Source organism: Poecile atricapillus, chromosome W (assembly GCF_030490865.1).
Source record: "Poecile atricapillus isolate bPoeAtr1 chromosome W, bPoeAtr1.hap1, whole genome shotgun sequence".
NCBI lineage: Eukaryota > Metazoa > Chordata > Aves > Passeriformes > Paridae > Poecile > Poecile atricapillus.
The window spans coordinates 2,130,552-2,144,574 of record NC_081288.1 but is presented as its reverse complement, the minus strand read 5'-3'; the positions used below and the strand labels follow the sequence as shown (position 1 = coordinate 2,144,574).

Here is a 14,023-nt window from a genome sequence, read left to right as displayed (position 1 = left end):
AATGGATAATCCCACGTCTGACAGTCCCTCCATCGATCCTGCTGGAATGGGTTTATAAATATTGATTTCCCATCACCGGCAGATGAATCCTGACCCCACCTCTCCACAGGATAAAATATATGCTCCTGAGTGAGTAATTCTAATTTTTCCTGGGTAGTTATCCCAGCAGCCAACACTGGTGTATAAAAGCAATTAAGAATTTGGTCCTTATTTTTTGTCTTGATTAATTTTTTTCCACACAACTTGATTTTTTTTCCTAAATGAGCATTTCCTTGCTCCCTTTTAAGCTCATTGAATGCCCTTTTCCCATCTCATTCCATCCAGCCTGTCCCATAAAAAAACTGGATCCCTTTCTCTTCCACTTGGGATCATCAGAAAAAACAAACCAATTATGGCTATTTTGATTTGACTTTCCAAAAAGAGTTTAAGTCAAATTTCAAGAGGGATTTTACTCTTTTATTTAAAGGAGGAAAACCTCCCCTCTGAAAATTTTTGTGGAGAATTGAGAACAACGAACTGGATTTGATCTTTGGAGATCTTTTCCAACCTCAATTCCATGAGTTGATGACAGATTATTTGCACTGATTTTATTTCTTGCCATAAAGACTGAGCTTTTGGGGTGATTTTTTTTTAAAGCAAAATGTTATTTCAGAATAAAAAAGATACAAATTCCACTTTGAACAGTGTCAAATTCACCATTTACTATTTCTAAAATAAGGCACTTAGGAAATGTCAGTCATTATTTTAAATCAAAACTATGAATTGTGTGCAACCAAATTCCTCAGTCACATTCGATTTTATTTTTCATCAAATTTTCCATTCATTCCCAAAAAGAATCTTATTTCTATCCATAAGAACCACTGGATAAAAATTGGTCTCTCAGCCTTGAGCACCACTTGCACCAAATCCCCTAAATTCTTGCATAAATTCCAATTTTTTTTCCTTTCTATTGCACAAAATCAACCTAATTTCATCTGGTTTAGGACCTGACCATTGCACTTTGTAAATTATTTACTTTTGCCTCTTCTCCAAATCCTGGGAATCATCTCATCCCCAAATTCCTCTTTTCCAACAGTGATGCCACAGAAGTGGGAATTCCCCTGAGTTTTTCTGGCTCCCAGTCATGTTTCTCCTGTTTTCCACAGCTCCCTCTCTTTCCCAGGAATTGTTACCAGCAGCTTCCAGATCGTTTCGAGTGACGGGGCTGCGCTCCAAGGAAATGTATTTGTTTTCCATAAAACCAATGTTTGGAGACTCGGAGGGACCGGAGACAACGCTCCTGGGACAAACGGGTATGAAGGGTGGAGACCTGTATTTTTGGGTTGAATTTTGGGTTTTCTACCCTTTTTCTCTTTGCTGGAGAGTGACATTGTGGCTAAAAGAGGTTTAAAATTCACCTTTTCTGTTTGGGTCCTACAGCAGGAGCTCCCGGGGAGTCACCGACCACTCCAGTGGTTCCTGCACCGTTGGATACGGGGAAATCTCCATCGGGATCTCCCGGCAGTGTGGGGACCACTCCTCTCCCAGTGCCCACCAGTACAAAGCTCCCAGAGCCCCCAGTATGGACCAGCACGGTGTCGGCACCGCTGACAACCCTGCCTGGGCTGCGTGAGTGTGGGGATGGGGATGATGATGATGATGATGATGATGACGACGACGACATAGAAATGATGATGATGATGTAGACATAGACAAAGCTTCCAGAGGCCAAGATCTCCTCTGATCCCAGGAGCTAAAACCGGTCTTAATTCCTTGAATAACGAGAGTGGGCGATGTCAGGGAAGGCCCAAACCCCATAAATGCAGTGAAGGCCTCAGCACTACTCTGAGGGGTGAAAGTGTTGCTGCTTGCCCAAAAGTTGGCATCACAAGAGGTTTGGGGTTTGTTTTGTTGCTCTGAACACACAAAACCCTGGGATTCTGCTTTAGGAGCCCTCAGCTTATGGAATTCCTCTCTTCCCTCTGCAGTTTGTGGGAAGCTCAAAGCAGACGTTGGATTCCTGGTGGATGAATCGTCCAGCATAGGCCAGAGCAACTTCAATAAAGTGAAGGATTTCCTCTTCCGGATTGTTTCCTATTTCCCCAAGATTGGACCTGAAGGGACACAGGCAAGATTTTCTTATTCCATTTCCTGAAGTTACTTTCTTTCTATTTTCTCCTTCTGCTCAGCCCTGCCTGGAGCAGAACCTGCTCACCCAGGAGTTGTGGAGCAGAAAGGTGAGGGAAAGACCTGTGTGGAAGAAAAAAGCATGAATTAAACTCTCCTCAATGCCAGCTTTCCCATTTCCATTTCTTGGTTATCTTTCCAAGACCAAATCATTGGGAATAAAGCAAATTCCACACCTGAAATGCTGTCTAGGTCAGCCCAGAGGCCTGTCAGGTGCATATTCCCCTCTCAGATCCCATTTCTGACCCTATTCAGAGTGGGAATGGTTGGGAATACAGACTGGGAATGATTGGAAATCCAGAGTGGGAATGGTTGGGAATCCAGAGTGGGAATTGTGGGAAATCCAGAGTGAGAATTGTGGGAAATCCAGAATGGAAATGGTTGGGAATCCAGAGTGGGAATGGTTGGGAAACCAGAGTGAGGATGGTGGGAAATCCAGAGGGAGAATGGTTGGGAATCCAGACAGGGAATGGTTGGAAAATCTGGAGTGGGGAATTGTTGGAAATTCAGAGTGGGAATGGTTGGAAATCCAGGTGTGGATCCAAGTGGGAAATGCAGGATGTCCCAGCAGCTCCCTCCTCCAACAAACAGAGACCCAAAGCCTCGGGTCATGATGGGAATCACCTCCAGGGCAAATGAAGCCTGAAGGATTTAATGACAGCAAAGCCAATGGGAAGACTTGGTTCCTCATTTATTTGGGGTCATTTATTTAATTAATGACATATTTGAATTAGGGAGATTTACAGAACTCAGTTGAAGTCGAGCAGGAAATGGGAATTTCTTGGACTCTGCTTGGAGGTTTTAGGTGAATGATGGAATTACCCTGGGTCAACAAATAACTCTGTGAACATAAAAAAATTTTTGATTTAGGTGAGGGTCTGGCTCCCTTTTCCCAGAGAATTCAGCCTCTTCCCATTCCCGGTGCACCATGCTCTGACTCGAGGCAGTCTGTCCCCTTTCCTGTGGATCTGGAGATTTTAATCCCAGATTTTTGCAGGTTGCTGTTGCTCAGTACAACGAGGAGCCCAGGGCAGCTTTTCACTTCAACCAACACCGCGACCGCAACGGAGCCCTCGGAGCCATCAAAGGGCTGAGCTACACCGGAGGCAACACCAAAACAGGTCTGGGAGGGCACCTGGATACCTGGGATGATCCTTCTGGCCCTGGAGAGATCCTGGAAGCCAAGGAAAACATTTCTCTGAGTGGTTTGGAGCCATTTCCTTGGTGGGAATGTTGTGCCCAAAGTTGTTTTAAATTTGAGAACGGATTAAATTTAATTTTTGGGAGAGGCTTTTTTCAACCACTTGGTGCTTTTCACATGTCCTGGTTTTTCCCCTGGGTTTTTCTCATTGTTTTATGATTTTGCCTGGACTTGAGGGAAGTTTTTGTACCACAAACATGAGGGTGGCTGGTTTGAAGAATTTTTGCATCCCAGAAATCCAGATATTTTTGTCTCATTTAAAAAGCTCAGAGAGGGACGACACTTTCCATGTGCTGATTCCCAGATGGACACTGGGAATACCTGGTTCCCCTGGAGGAACACAACCAGGAATGGTAAATTAAAGATTGTTAGTTTTAATTTAATCATTTAACCAAATTGGTTGGAACCTGGTGCCAGTAACTCCAAGATTCAATCCCCCTATGGACCTTTCAGGAATTGGACTCAATGATCCTTGTGGATCCTTTCCAACCTGGAATATTCTGGAGTTTTGTGATTTTTCAATGAATTCTTCACATCAGGAAAGCTTCAAGGCACCCAAATCCCTCACCCTGCCTCAGTGGTATTGGACAAGAGCACAAAAAAACAGGGACAGTCAAAATACAGGAATTTTCATGGGATTGGTTAGGAAAAGAAGGCATGGAATTACTCAGGCTGGAAATTCCTGGCTAACCTTGCCTCTAATCCTGCTTTTTATGGAGTTTGTGTCAATAAAGACATTTTACTCCATGTAGGATTTTTTCCATAGTATTTTAGAGCTCCTTGATCATTTCAATCTGTGGGAGATTTCTTCGTGAAACTTTCTTGGTCTTTCCAAAGACATTTGGAAATGGGAATTCCGTGGATTTTTTTTTTTTTTCCCTGAAGTGTAAGAAAAGTGCTTCAATTTTCTGAATATTTTGGTTTCTCTTTTCCAAAACTATCTGTTGATTCCACCAGAACCATTCCAGCCAAGCTGATTTCCTGTTGTTATCCCTCAAAAGATGTTTTCCCATGCCCAGGGCTTTCCACTTATGAGGAATTCCCTTCATTCTCCACCCCTGGAAGAAGATCCAGAGTCCAAACCCGTGGAATTAATCCAGACTCCCACCCTGCCTCTCCTTGTCTGCTCAGGCCGTGCCATATCCTACATGTTAAAGGAATTATTCCAGCCCTCCAGAGGGATGAGACCTGGCTTTCCTCACATCCTGGTGCTTGTGACCGATGGACAATCCCAGGACGACGTGCTGCCCCCAGCCAGAGCAGCCCATGCTTTGGGTAGGAGTTCCCAGTTGTGTTTTCCTTGGTTCTCCATGGATTTCCAGGGAGTTGAGGTTGCCCCATTGTGTTTTCCTCAGTTCTCCATGAATTTCCAGGGGGTTGAGGTTGCCCCATTGTGTTTTTATCAGTTCTCCATGAATTTCCAGGGGGTTGAGGTTGCCCCATTGTGTTTTTATCAGTTCTCCATGAATTTCCAGGGGGTTGAGGTTTCCCCGTTGTGTTTCCCTCAGTTCTCCATGGATTTCCAGGGAGTTAAGGTTGCCCAGTTGTGTTTCCCTCAGTTCTCCATGAATTTCCAGGGGTTTGAGGTTGCCCCATTGTGTTTCCCTCAGTTCTCCATGGGTTTGCATGGCTTTGAGGGTGGTGCACCATGTGAGGAGTCACTTTGAGGGCACTTTTGGTTCATTCCTTCCTTTATCCTTTCTCTTTTCTCTTCCCAACTTGTCTTGGTTTGCTGTAACTCACACCCAGCTCCAGGTGACTTCTCTGAGGGTTCTACCTGATCCCACCAGAGGTTTTTACCAGGTAGGGCTTTGGAAACTCTGATCCCAAGAATTTAGGAGTGGTGGAATCCATGTCATTCCAGGGCTCCGTGTCATTGCTGTGGGGGTGTCAGGAGCTGACCCCATGGAGCTCCACAGGATTTTGCTGCAGCAGAACCCCCAGAATGTTTTCTACGTCAGCACCTTCGATGACTTCCCCCAAATCCTCCAAGAGCTGATAGATGCCATTTGTTCTGATCCTCAGCTTCCAGGAACCCAAATCCCACCGGGAAAGGTGAGTTCCTACTCCTGGGAGTAAATCCAGCTTGGAGTGGGTCAGGCACAAGGAAAATCTTCTTCCCTGAGGGAGCAAAGCAGACTCAGAGTGGATTTAGGACACCGTGTCCCATCATGACCTCGCTGTCCAGCCCTAAAGAGCAAAACCTTTGAAATCCAGGGTGTGGAACTGAGGAGGCCAGGATAGAGCTGGGAATGTTTTGGTGGATAAAACAACTGCAGAACACTTTGATATATTAAAAATCAATATTATAAATTCATAGGAATAGACTGTAAATGTCTGAGTATTCTCCTGGATGGTCAACTCTGCTTCTCCCTTTCTTTGCCTAAGCCAAGGAATGTTCTAGTCTGTGTTTCCTGGTCACTCCGGTTTCTTTGCCATCCTTTGGTGGATTTTAATTCCCTGATAATTTATTTTTTTCTCTTTTCTGTTGAAGAGCTCCAGGGACTCAGCAGCTCACAGGGGTTATGAGCCCCACAGCTTCACTACGAAGGGAGAGAAAGGGGAGCGGGTGAGTCACAGAATATTCTCAGTTGGAAGAAACCCACATGGATCATCGAGTCCAGCTCTTAAGGGAACATCCCTACAGCATGATCCACTTGGATAGTTAATATCATGGAATCATGGAATGGTTTGGACTGGGAGGGACTCAAAAGATCATCCAGTTCCAACCTCGACACCTTCCACTATCCCAGGTTGTGCCAAGCCCCAATTTCCAACCTGGCCTTGGGCATTTCCAGGGATCCAGCCACAGCTTCTCTGGGAATTCCAGCCCAGCCCCTCCCCACCTTCCCAGCCAGAAATTCCTTCCCAATATCCCATCTATCCCTGCCCTCTGGCAGTAAATACAACCAAATTACGACCGAGGAAGAGTTCAAGGAAAGAATCACCCTCAGGTCTTTTCTGTTGGTGTTTTGCTCTTCCTGCTCCATGCTGGCTTTGAAAATCCTGGAAAAGGGAATTGCTCTGGGATTTGGGAATACTCTCAAGTGTTACGGTGCTGTATGAAGCTGTTTGGCTTTGCTGGTCTGAGGTTATCCCCCCCAGGCTGTCATTTTCCATGTTTTTAGGGTCTCCCTGGGAAAGACGGCATTCCTGGGCTGCCGGGCAGGCCGGGCCGGCCAGGTCCTCCAGGTCCCCCTGGAATCATGGTATGGATTGGATTTAACAAACTTTTCCAAAGGACTATTCCAGGGAAAACTGACCAGTATCCCTCTGTCCTGTTTTGCAGGGGCTCCCTGGCAGCCAAGGTGACATTGTGAGTATTTGGAATCCCGGGTTGGTTTGGGTTGGAAGGGACCTTAAAACTCATCCCATTCCATGGGCAGGGACCCTTCCCACCATCCCAGGTTGCTCCAAACCTGGCCTTGGACATTTCCAGGGATCAGCATCCATGGTTATGTGGGTGTTTTTCTGTAAATAAATTCTTCAGAATTTATTTTTAATTCCAGGGATCTCCAGGCTATCCAGGACCAGCAGGGCCAAAAGGAGACAGAGTGAGTTCCATTCCTGGATTTCACTGGGGGAAATTAATTTCATTGTTGTGACCTCTCTTTTCCGAGCATTTTCACCAGGATCTTTGGTGAATGTGAATTTTTAAGCTGTGTCTACCTAATCCTACACTGCCAGTCTACAGCTTGGGGAGTTTCCCTCGGGAATTTTATGTCTTTATGGAGAAAAGTGCTCAATCCTAATCCCAGGTTCTGGGCACAATTAATTAGTTAATTGATTGCAGTAGAAGGTGGGGTCATTCTGCCTGAGTCTCCATAATTAACAAACCTGGTTTAATCCACTCAGGACACTAAAATATTTCAATATTTACTGGGGGCAGATCCCAGGAGGAGCTTCCTGCCTTTCTCCCAGTCCCCATTCCTCCTTTTTCCCTGCATCCCCCTGAGCTGTCTGTGCAGATGAAGAGTGGGAATGGACCCTGCTGGAAAGCCAACTTCCACTTTTTTCCCTGGGATTAATTCTTTCCATACCAGCAAGCAAAACTCAGGTCACGGCCATGTGGTTTTGGGTGCCAAGTGCTTTGAGTTGATGGAATTGCCCCTAAATCACCCAATTTCCCGTCTGCTCCTGGATCTCCCAAAGTGCTTTTATCCACAGGGAGAGCCAGGCTATGTCCTGGGAGGAGTGGAGGTGATTCCTGGTCGGAATGGGCAGCCTGGCCCCGCTGTGAGTATCAAACCCCAGGTGTGGGGGAGCCTTCAGCTTCCCAAGGGTTGGGAGGGATCCCAAATCCCTCCCTCTCCCACTTCTCCTTGTTGCAGGGACAGAAGGGGCAGCCAGGAGTTCCTGGGGTTCCAGGACCACCAGGTTCTCCAGGGCCACCAGGAATCTCCATCAAGGTGAGTTTGCAGCACAATTCTGGGATGTGCCAGAGGAAAGAGAGACCCAACACCAAATATTGCAGATGGAGGTGTCTGGAGACCTCTCCTCTGCCTTCTGGTGGGAGTTGGAATTTTGCTGTCTTGAAGCAAAAATCTCCCAGATTTTTTGCTGGGATGAAGTTTGGTGAGGAGCCCCTAAATGCCCATCCCATGGGAATTCTCCTTGTCCTTTGTGTTTCAGGGTGAACCAGGGAATTCAGGAATTAGGGTGAGTACCTAAGGTCAGCTTTCATTTTGGGATGAAAAGCCTTTTTTACATAGTTTTTTTTTCCAAACTGCCCAGGAAGTTCTGGCTTCCAAACTTCCAAATTTCCATGGAGATCCGTGAAGGGATCATGGAGTGAGACTTTCCTGTGCTTCCTGCAGGGTCCCCGTGGGAGGAGTGGCCTCAAAGGAGACAGAGGAGACACGGGAGAGCCGGTGAGTGCTCCCAGGAAGTCAGGGAAAAACTGGGACAGATCCAGAGGAGGGAAAAATGTGGATCAAGAGCGTGAGACAACAAATGACCCAAACTGGCAGCAGATCCAAAACGAGGGAAGGGGTGGTTCTGCCCAAAAATCATCCCACAAGGAGGTTTGGGGTGTGGGAAATTTGGGTTCAAGGGAAAATACAAAAAGGAAAAAAGTCCATGGAGGATGGACTTCATGGGAATAAAAGGCACCGGGATTGGTTTGGGAATTCTCTGTTACAAATGGCTCAGTCTGAAGGATAACATCAATGTGCTGCTTTTCCATCCTTTTTCCATTCTATTGTTTTTGCCACATTGGAGAGCCATATCCCATAAATCAGCCTTTTCCATGGGTCTGGATTCACCATTCCAGACCAATCTGGGCTCCCAGCCTCTGTCTTCCATTGTTTCCCCTTCCTGGGTAAAGCCAGGGATTCACAACTTATTTGTGAGGGAAAAGGAAATTTGGGAATACACATCCAGCTCTGTAATTCCTCATTTTTAAACGAACTGCTCAGATGGACAGGTCAGGATAAATATTTCCCTGCAGAATTAAAAATAAACCTTTCCAGTTTGGAGGGAAAAAAAAAAAATCAAAAAAAGATTTGATGATGTTCCTTCCTTTCCAGGGAAATCCTGGTTTGCCAGGCCCTGTGGGGCTCCATGGGGCTCCTGGACTGCCTGGACCACGGGGAGAAAAGGTTGGATAATTCCTGAATCCCTCAGCCCAGGGAAAAAATGAGAGGAATAGTAGGGTGGACCTGTGGGAAGGCATTTTGGGATGTGCCCACATTCCTGGAATTTACTGGCTCTGCTCAGAGCCAAACATTTCCAGAGGAAATTTCTCCCCTCCTGTTTTGCTAAGAAAGACTCTGGAGCAGAAATCTGGGAAGGATGGGTGCTCTGGGATCAGCATTCCTGAGGATTCTGTGCTTTCCTTGCAGGGAATGGCGGGAATTGGCATTCCTGGCACTGCTGGCATGAAGGGGGAGGAAGGAGAGCAGGTGGGTTGGGAATCTTGCAGTGAGATTTGCATTAAAATCCTCTCGGAGTGTTCAGTGTCTCCAAAGCCTCCTCCAGTATTTAGGTTTTTCCTTGGAATCCCATGGTTCCACATGGAAAGGGAATATTTGGGGATTAAAGTTGGAGCTTTCACTGTTTCCTCTGTTGTTTTCAGGGAACAATGGGACCTCCAGGAGCACCGGGACCAAAGGTGGGTGCTGAAATCCTGAACCCAAATTCCCGGGGCTGAAATTCACGTTCCAAGGAAATTTTCTGCTCCTAACCAGCACCATAATTAATCATCATAGTAATTCCTGTGGGAATCACTGGATCATGGAATGGTTGGGTTGGAAGTGACCTTCCAAGGCCACCTGGTCCAAACCCTCTGGACTGAGCAGGGACACCAGCCTGACCTGGAGCCTTCCCTCAAAAGCAAAGAAAGGGAATAATTTCCCACTCCTTGGACTCTGGAATTCCTTGCTGCCAGGAGAGACCTGGAATGGCAGCAGTGTGGGATATTTTAAATAATTTTAAATAATAAATGGCACTTTTGTGGCCAGGGAGACTCCAGAGTCCCAGGCTGGAAGAGCTGTCCTGTAGTTGATGGAAAATTGAGTTGAAGAGCTCCATCCCCACTTCCCTCCCTCTGGATGGCAGCAGGAACCAAAACTGCTGGATCTGTTTTCATTCTGGTGAAAATTCCCTTCTGATTTCTTCCAGGGAATTCCAGGACCTCCAGGGCAGAAGGGAGACCAAGTAAGAGAACATTTGACCAGCTCAGGTGCAATTATCCCGATTTTTCCCAGCTTGTTCCCTGTGGGATCCAGCAGGGATATCCTTGAGCTCAGTTTTCCTCTCTCCTTGGCTCTTGTGCTTCTGAGATGAGTTTGGGCATTATTTTGAGGAATAAATGGTGGGAAAGGGATGAGCAAAAAGTTTTCCCCGCTTCACATTTTTCATTCCATTGGCCACCATTCCTTCCTCTTGCCTTGCAGGGAAATCCAGGATTTCCAGGTGCTCCAGCCTTGGAGGTAACTTGGAGTGGTTTAGAGCCCTTCTTGTCCTTCAGCTGTGCAGCCTCCATCCCAAAATGCCAGGAATCCAAGAGTTGTGTCCCACAGAACTGCGGGAAGAACACTCAGACCTTTTCCCTGACCCTCCAGCCAACTTTGCCCTCTTCTCCCTCACTCCACTTGTATTCCCAGTATTCCCATTGTCCCCTCAAAGGAGCTCCACTGCCCGTCCAGGAAACATAAGGATAAAAATTCCCACCACTGAATCCGTGTGCTCCAGGCCTGTCCCTGCTCAAGCTCCTCATCCACAGGGATGAGCCCTGCTGGACACCCACAGCTCTCCATGACCCTCCAAATTCCAGCTTTAAGGAGAAACCTCAGTGGTGGCCACCTCTGTGTCCCATAACAATTCTGATCCCATAACAATTCTTATCCCATAACAATTCTTATCCCATAACATTCCTTGCTTTGGAAAAGGTACCATGAAAATGAGATTTTTTAAATTTATTTTATTTTTTTTTTTCCCCACCAATAACTGAGGATTTCTGTGATTTCCTCTTCTCCTCAGGTTTTGGGACCTCCAGGCAAGAAAGGTGTCAAGGTAAGACTGATGTTTAATTAAATACTTAATTAGCCTTGCTTGAAAAGGCAAGATCTTTTCTTGGAAAAGCAGAGGTTGATCCATGTTTCCTGAATTCCATCACCTTTGTGATTGACTGGAGAGGAGAGAGTGGAAAAGTCTTGTCCTGGGGCTATTTCCCTTGCTTTAATTCACATTTTGTACCTGGTGTTCTCATTCTAGCCTTAGTCCAGGGGAAATTTTGGGATTTCAGAAAGAAGACATCATTCAAGCGCAGATCCAGCCCAATCCCAGAAGATACTTCCAGTCAAGGGAGGCTAAATCAGGGATAGAAGAGGCTGGAAGGGATTCTTGGATTCTCCAATCCCATCTCCTGCTCAAAGCAGGCCCACTCCAAAGCTGGGTCAAGTCTCCTGTGCTGAGAATTCCCATGGATGGAGAATTCCCATGGATGGAGAATTCCCACATCTTTAGGCCCCTGATCCAGAGTTTGGCCTCACTGGGAGAAAACTGAGTTTCCCAAACCAAGGAGCTCTCAGTCCCAGAGCTGTTCCCTGGCTGTATTGTCCATATTTTCCAGCTGCTTTAGAGAATTCCAATCACTTTCTCATTGGCTTTGGGGTACAACATGACCTGGAATATTTTAAATGAAAATTTTTAACTTTTCTTTTTTCAGTCTTGCTCTCTCATTGCCATCCTGCCAAAAACCTTCAGTCTGTGAGAAGGATTTACTGCAGGACTGATTCCCCTTGGATTTTCCATGGAAATTCCCTACAGTGCTTCAGACCTCCCTCATTCCATAGACACAACGAATTTTGACTTTTTGCTGGGATTCTGCGTTGGAATCACCTCCTTTTATTGATCTTTTATTGATCTCAGACTTGCTTGGCTGGCAAAAATCTTTTTTTTTTTTTTTTTTTAGGCTTTAGAGACCTGGGAATTTTGCTGTGGCCTTGAATATCTGAATTTTTTTTTTCATTATTCCTGATATTTCACTGTCAACCTGCAGAGAAATGACAGATGTTCATTTTATTCAGTTTAAACCAGTAAAAATGTGGTTTTGATGCTTTGTAGTGTGGCAAAATCTGTGATGAATTTTGGATGGCAGAAGGCAGAATGGAAAAAAATTCCTTGTAAATCCAGGATGAAGGGATGGGTTGATTTGGCAAAGGATTTTTTTCCAGGGTGCATTAGAAGTGCAAAATGCAGCCCCAAGGAGTCACGGGAACAGGGCTTGGCTTCCTGCAGGATATTCTTGGTCTCAGGTGTGTCTTTTATTCCCAGGGAGATCCCGGACCAGCTGGACCGCGAGGAGACAAAGGAGTCCCGGGAGAAAAAGGGGAGAAGGTGATGACCCTGCACTTCCTTTAGGGATAAAAGGATTTATTTTGTTTGTGGCCACTGAGGAAACTCTGGGGGAGATGGAAATTCCTCCCCAAGTCATCCATCCAGGAATCCAGGGAGAAACTTCCATGTGTAGAAATCCAAATCTCTTGGGAAGGAAATCGGGGAGGGAGGAAATGCTCAGCTCCCTGGTTGTCCATGGGGATGGAAATACCTTGGATCTGCTCTGGCTTTTCCTGCTCTGTGGAGATCTGTCCTGAACTTGGAAAAGCTGCCTTGGCAAGACCCTGTATCCCTTTGTTTTTTCAGGGAAGTCCGGGATTTGGAATTCCTGGCCAGCCTGGGCTGAAGGGGGACATCGGTGACAGGGTGAGTGGGACAGTGGGGTGGGTGTGGAACGGGAAGGACTCAGGGGACAAGCTCGGAGGTTTAGGGACAAAATCCCTCCGTCACCTCCATGGATTTGTTTGCCTTCTGCCCTGAGGAGATGGACACGGGGGAGGTGACAAGGAACCCGGCTGGTGACCCTGTGGAGCTCTGGGGGGTCATGAGCTCTGTCCTCAGGTCAGGTGCAAATCCCCCAAAATGTGGAGAATTCCTCATGACTGGAGAAAAACACAGATGGTCAATGCTCAACCTCTGACTCTGTGGACAGAATCCAATCTTGGTGGACAGAATCCAAGCAAGTCCCATTTCCAATTATTTCCTCTCCTGAAAGTCACCTTGATCTTCATCTTCCTGACTTTCGTGTCTAGGGAGGTTTTGGTGGCTCCTGTGTGACTCCACTGATGTCCAGGAAGGGTTGGGTTAATCCTTGCTGTTCCCTTCTCCAGGGACATCACAGTCTCCTTCCTTTAAATCCAGCAAAAATTGTCAAATCCCAATATTTATGGATGAGAATCCTTTGGAAGAGGGGTGGGAAACTGAAAATATCGATGGTTTCAAAGTGTGGGCGACAGGAGACACCTCTGGACAGGGCAGGCTTGGTGCAGCCCCTCGTGGGACATTCCCTGTTTTCCCCTTCTCTGATTTTAGCTGCTGACACCTGGAATTGTCTTACCTGTGTCATTCCTTCTGTGTTTCTGCAGGGAAATGTGGGATTGTCTGGGAAGCCAGGCCAGAAGGTGAGTCCATGGAAAGCTTTGTTCCCTGTGAGGATGGGGAGGCCCTGGCACAGAATTCCCAGAGCAGCTGTGGCTGCCCCTGGATCCCTGGAAGTGTCCAAGGTCAGGTTGGACAGGGCTTGGAGCAGCCTGGGATAGCGGAAGGTGTCCCTGTCCATGGCAGGGGGTGGAACCAAGCGGTCTTAGAGGTTCCTTCCAACATCTTTGCTCAGGCCTTAAAAAATTCCTGCTAACCCTCACCTGTAGGATTTTTCCCAGGAAAAGTTCAAAACCAGTCAAGAAATTTCTGGAAAAGATCCCACCCATCGCATTTGTTCAGTGAGTGCCTCACTGTGCCTCAAACAGGGATCTCCCCCAACTTGGCTGGAGGAGGGTTTGGATTTGGGAATTGTTCCATAGATCAGTGAATGGAATTTTTAGGCCAGATCAGCTCCCAGGGCATGGAAAAATGGGATGTCACAAGAGATAATTGGGATGCAGCCAAGCCAGGAGGTGTTAATGAGATGTGTTAATGAGGCTGCAAAGTGGAGCCAAGGAGAGGTATTTGGGGTTGGGAGAAGGCCTGGAGAGTGTCACAAATTTCCCAGATTTCATGGAATATTCCAAGTTGGGAGAGACCCACAAGGATCATCCAATCCAGCTCTTAAGGAAATGGGATCAAATCCATGACCTTGTGGGACAAACATCAGAGCAG

The 14,023-nt window shown here is 46.6% G+C and overlaps 1 protein-coding gene across 1 annotated transcript in view; it reads left to right on the top strand.

The window, feature by feature from the left end:
• The window catches only part of LOC131591561 (collagen alpha-1(VII) chain-like), an 81,274-nt gene that overhangs the window by 20,792 nt on the left and 46,459 nt on the right, over window positions 1-14,023 (top strand). Inside the window, exons 20-41 of the mRNA XM_058862374.1 lie at window positions 1,146-1,292; window positions 1,420-1,608; window positions 1,968-2,107; window positions 3,164-3,287; window positions 4,499-4,642; window positions 5,232-5,422; window positions 5,862-5,936; window positions 6,496-6,576; window positions 6,657-6,683; window positions 6,877-6,921; window positions 7,535-7,603; window positions 7,699-7,776; window positions 8,000-8,026; window positions 8,185-8,238; window positions 8,896-8,967; window positions 9,211-9,270; window positions 9,444-9,479; window positions 9,989-10,024; window positions 10,850-10,882; window positions 12,146-12,208; window positions 12,515-12,574; window positions 13,294-13,329. Coding sequence (XP_058718357.1) covers window positions 1,146-1,292; window positions 1,420-1,608; window positions 1,968-2,107; window positions 3,164-3,287; window positions 4,499-4,642; window positions 5,232-5,422; window positions 5,862-5,936; window positions 6,496-6,576; window positions 6,657-6,683; window positions 6,877-6,921; window positions 7,535-7,603; window positions 7,699-7,776; window positions 8,000-8,026; window positions 8,185-8,238; window positions 8,896-8,967; window positions 9,211-9,270; window positions 9,444-9,479; window positions 9,989-10,024; window positions 10,850-10,882; window positions 12,146-12,208; window positions 12,515-12,574; window positions 13,294-13,329 — 1,787 coding nt within the window. The remainder of the gene's footprint in view (window positions 1-1,145; window positions 1,293-1,419; window positions 1,609-1,967; window positions 2,108-3,163; window positions 3,288-4,498; window positions 4,643-5,231; window positions 5,423-5,861; window positions 5,937-6,495; window positions 6,577-6,656; window positions 6,684-6,876; window positions 6,922-7,534; window positions 7,604-7,698; window positions 7,777-7,999; window positions 8,027-8,184; window positions 8,239-8,895; window positions 8,968-9,210; window positions 9,271-9,443; window positions 9,480-9,988; window positions 10,025-10,849; window positions 10,883-12,145; window positions 12,209-12,514; window positions 12,575-13,293; window positions 13,330-14,023) is intronic.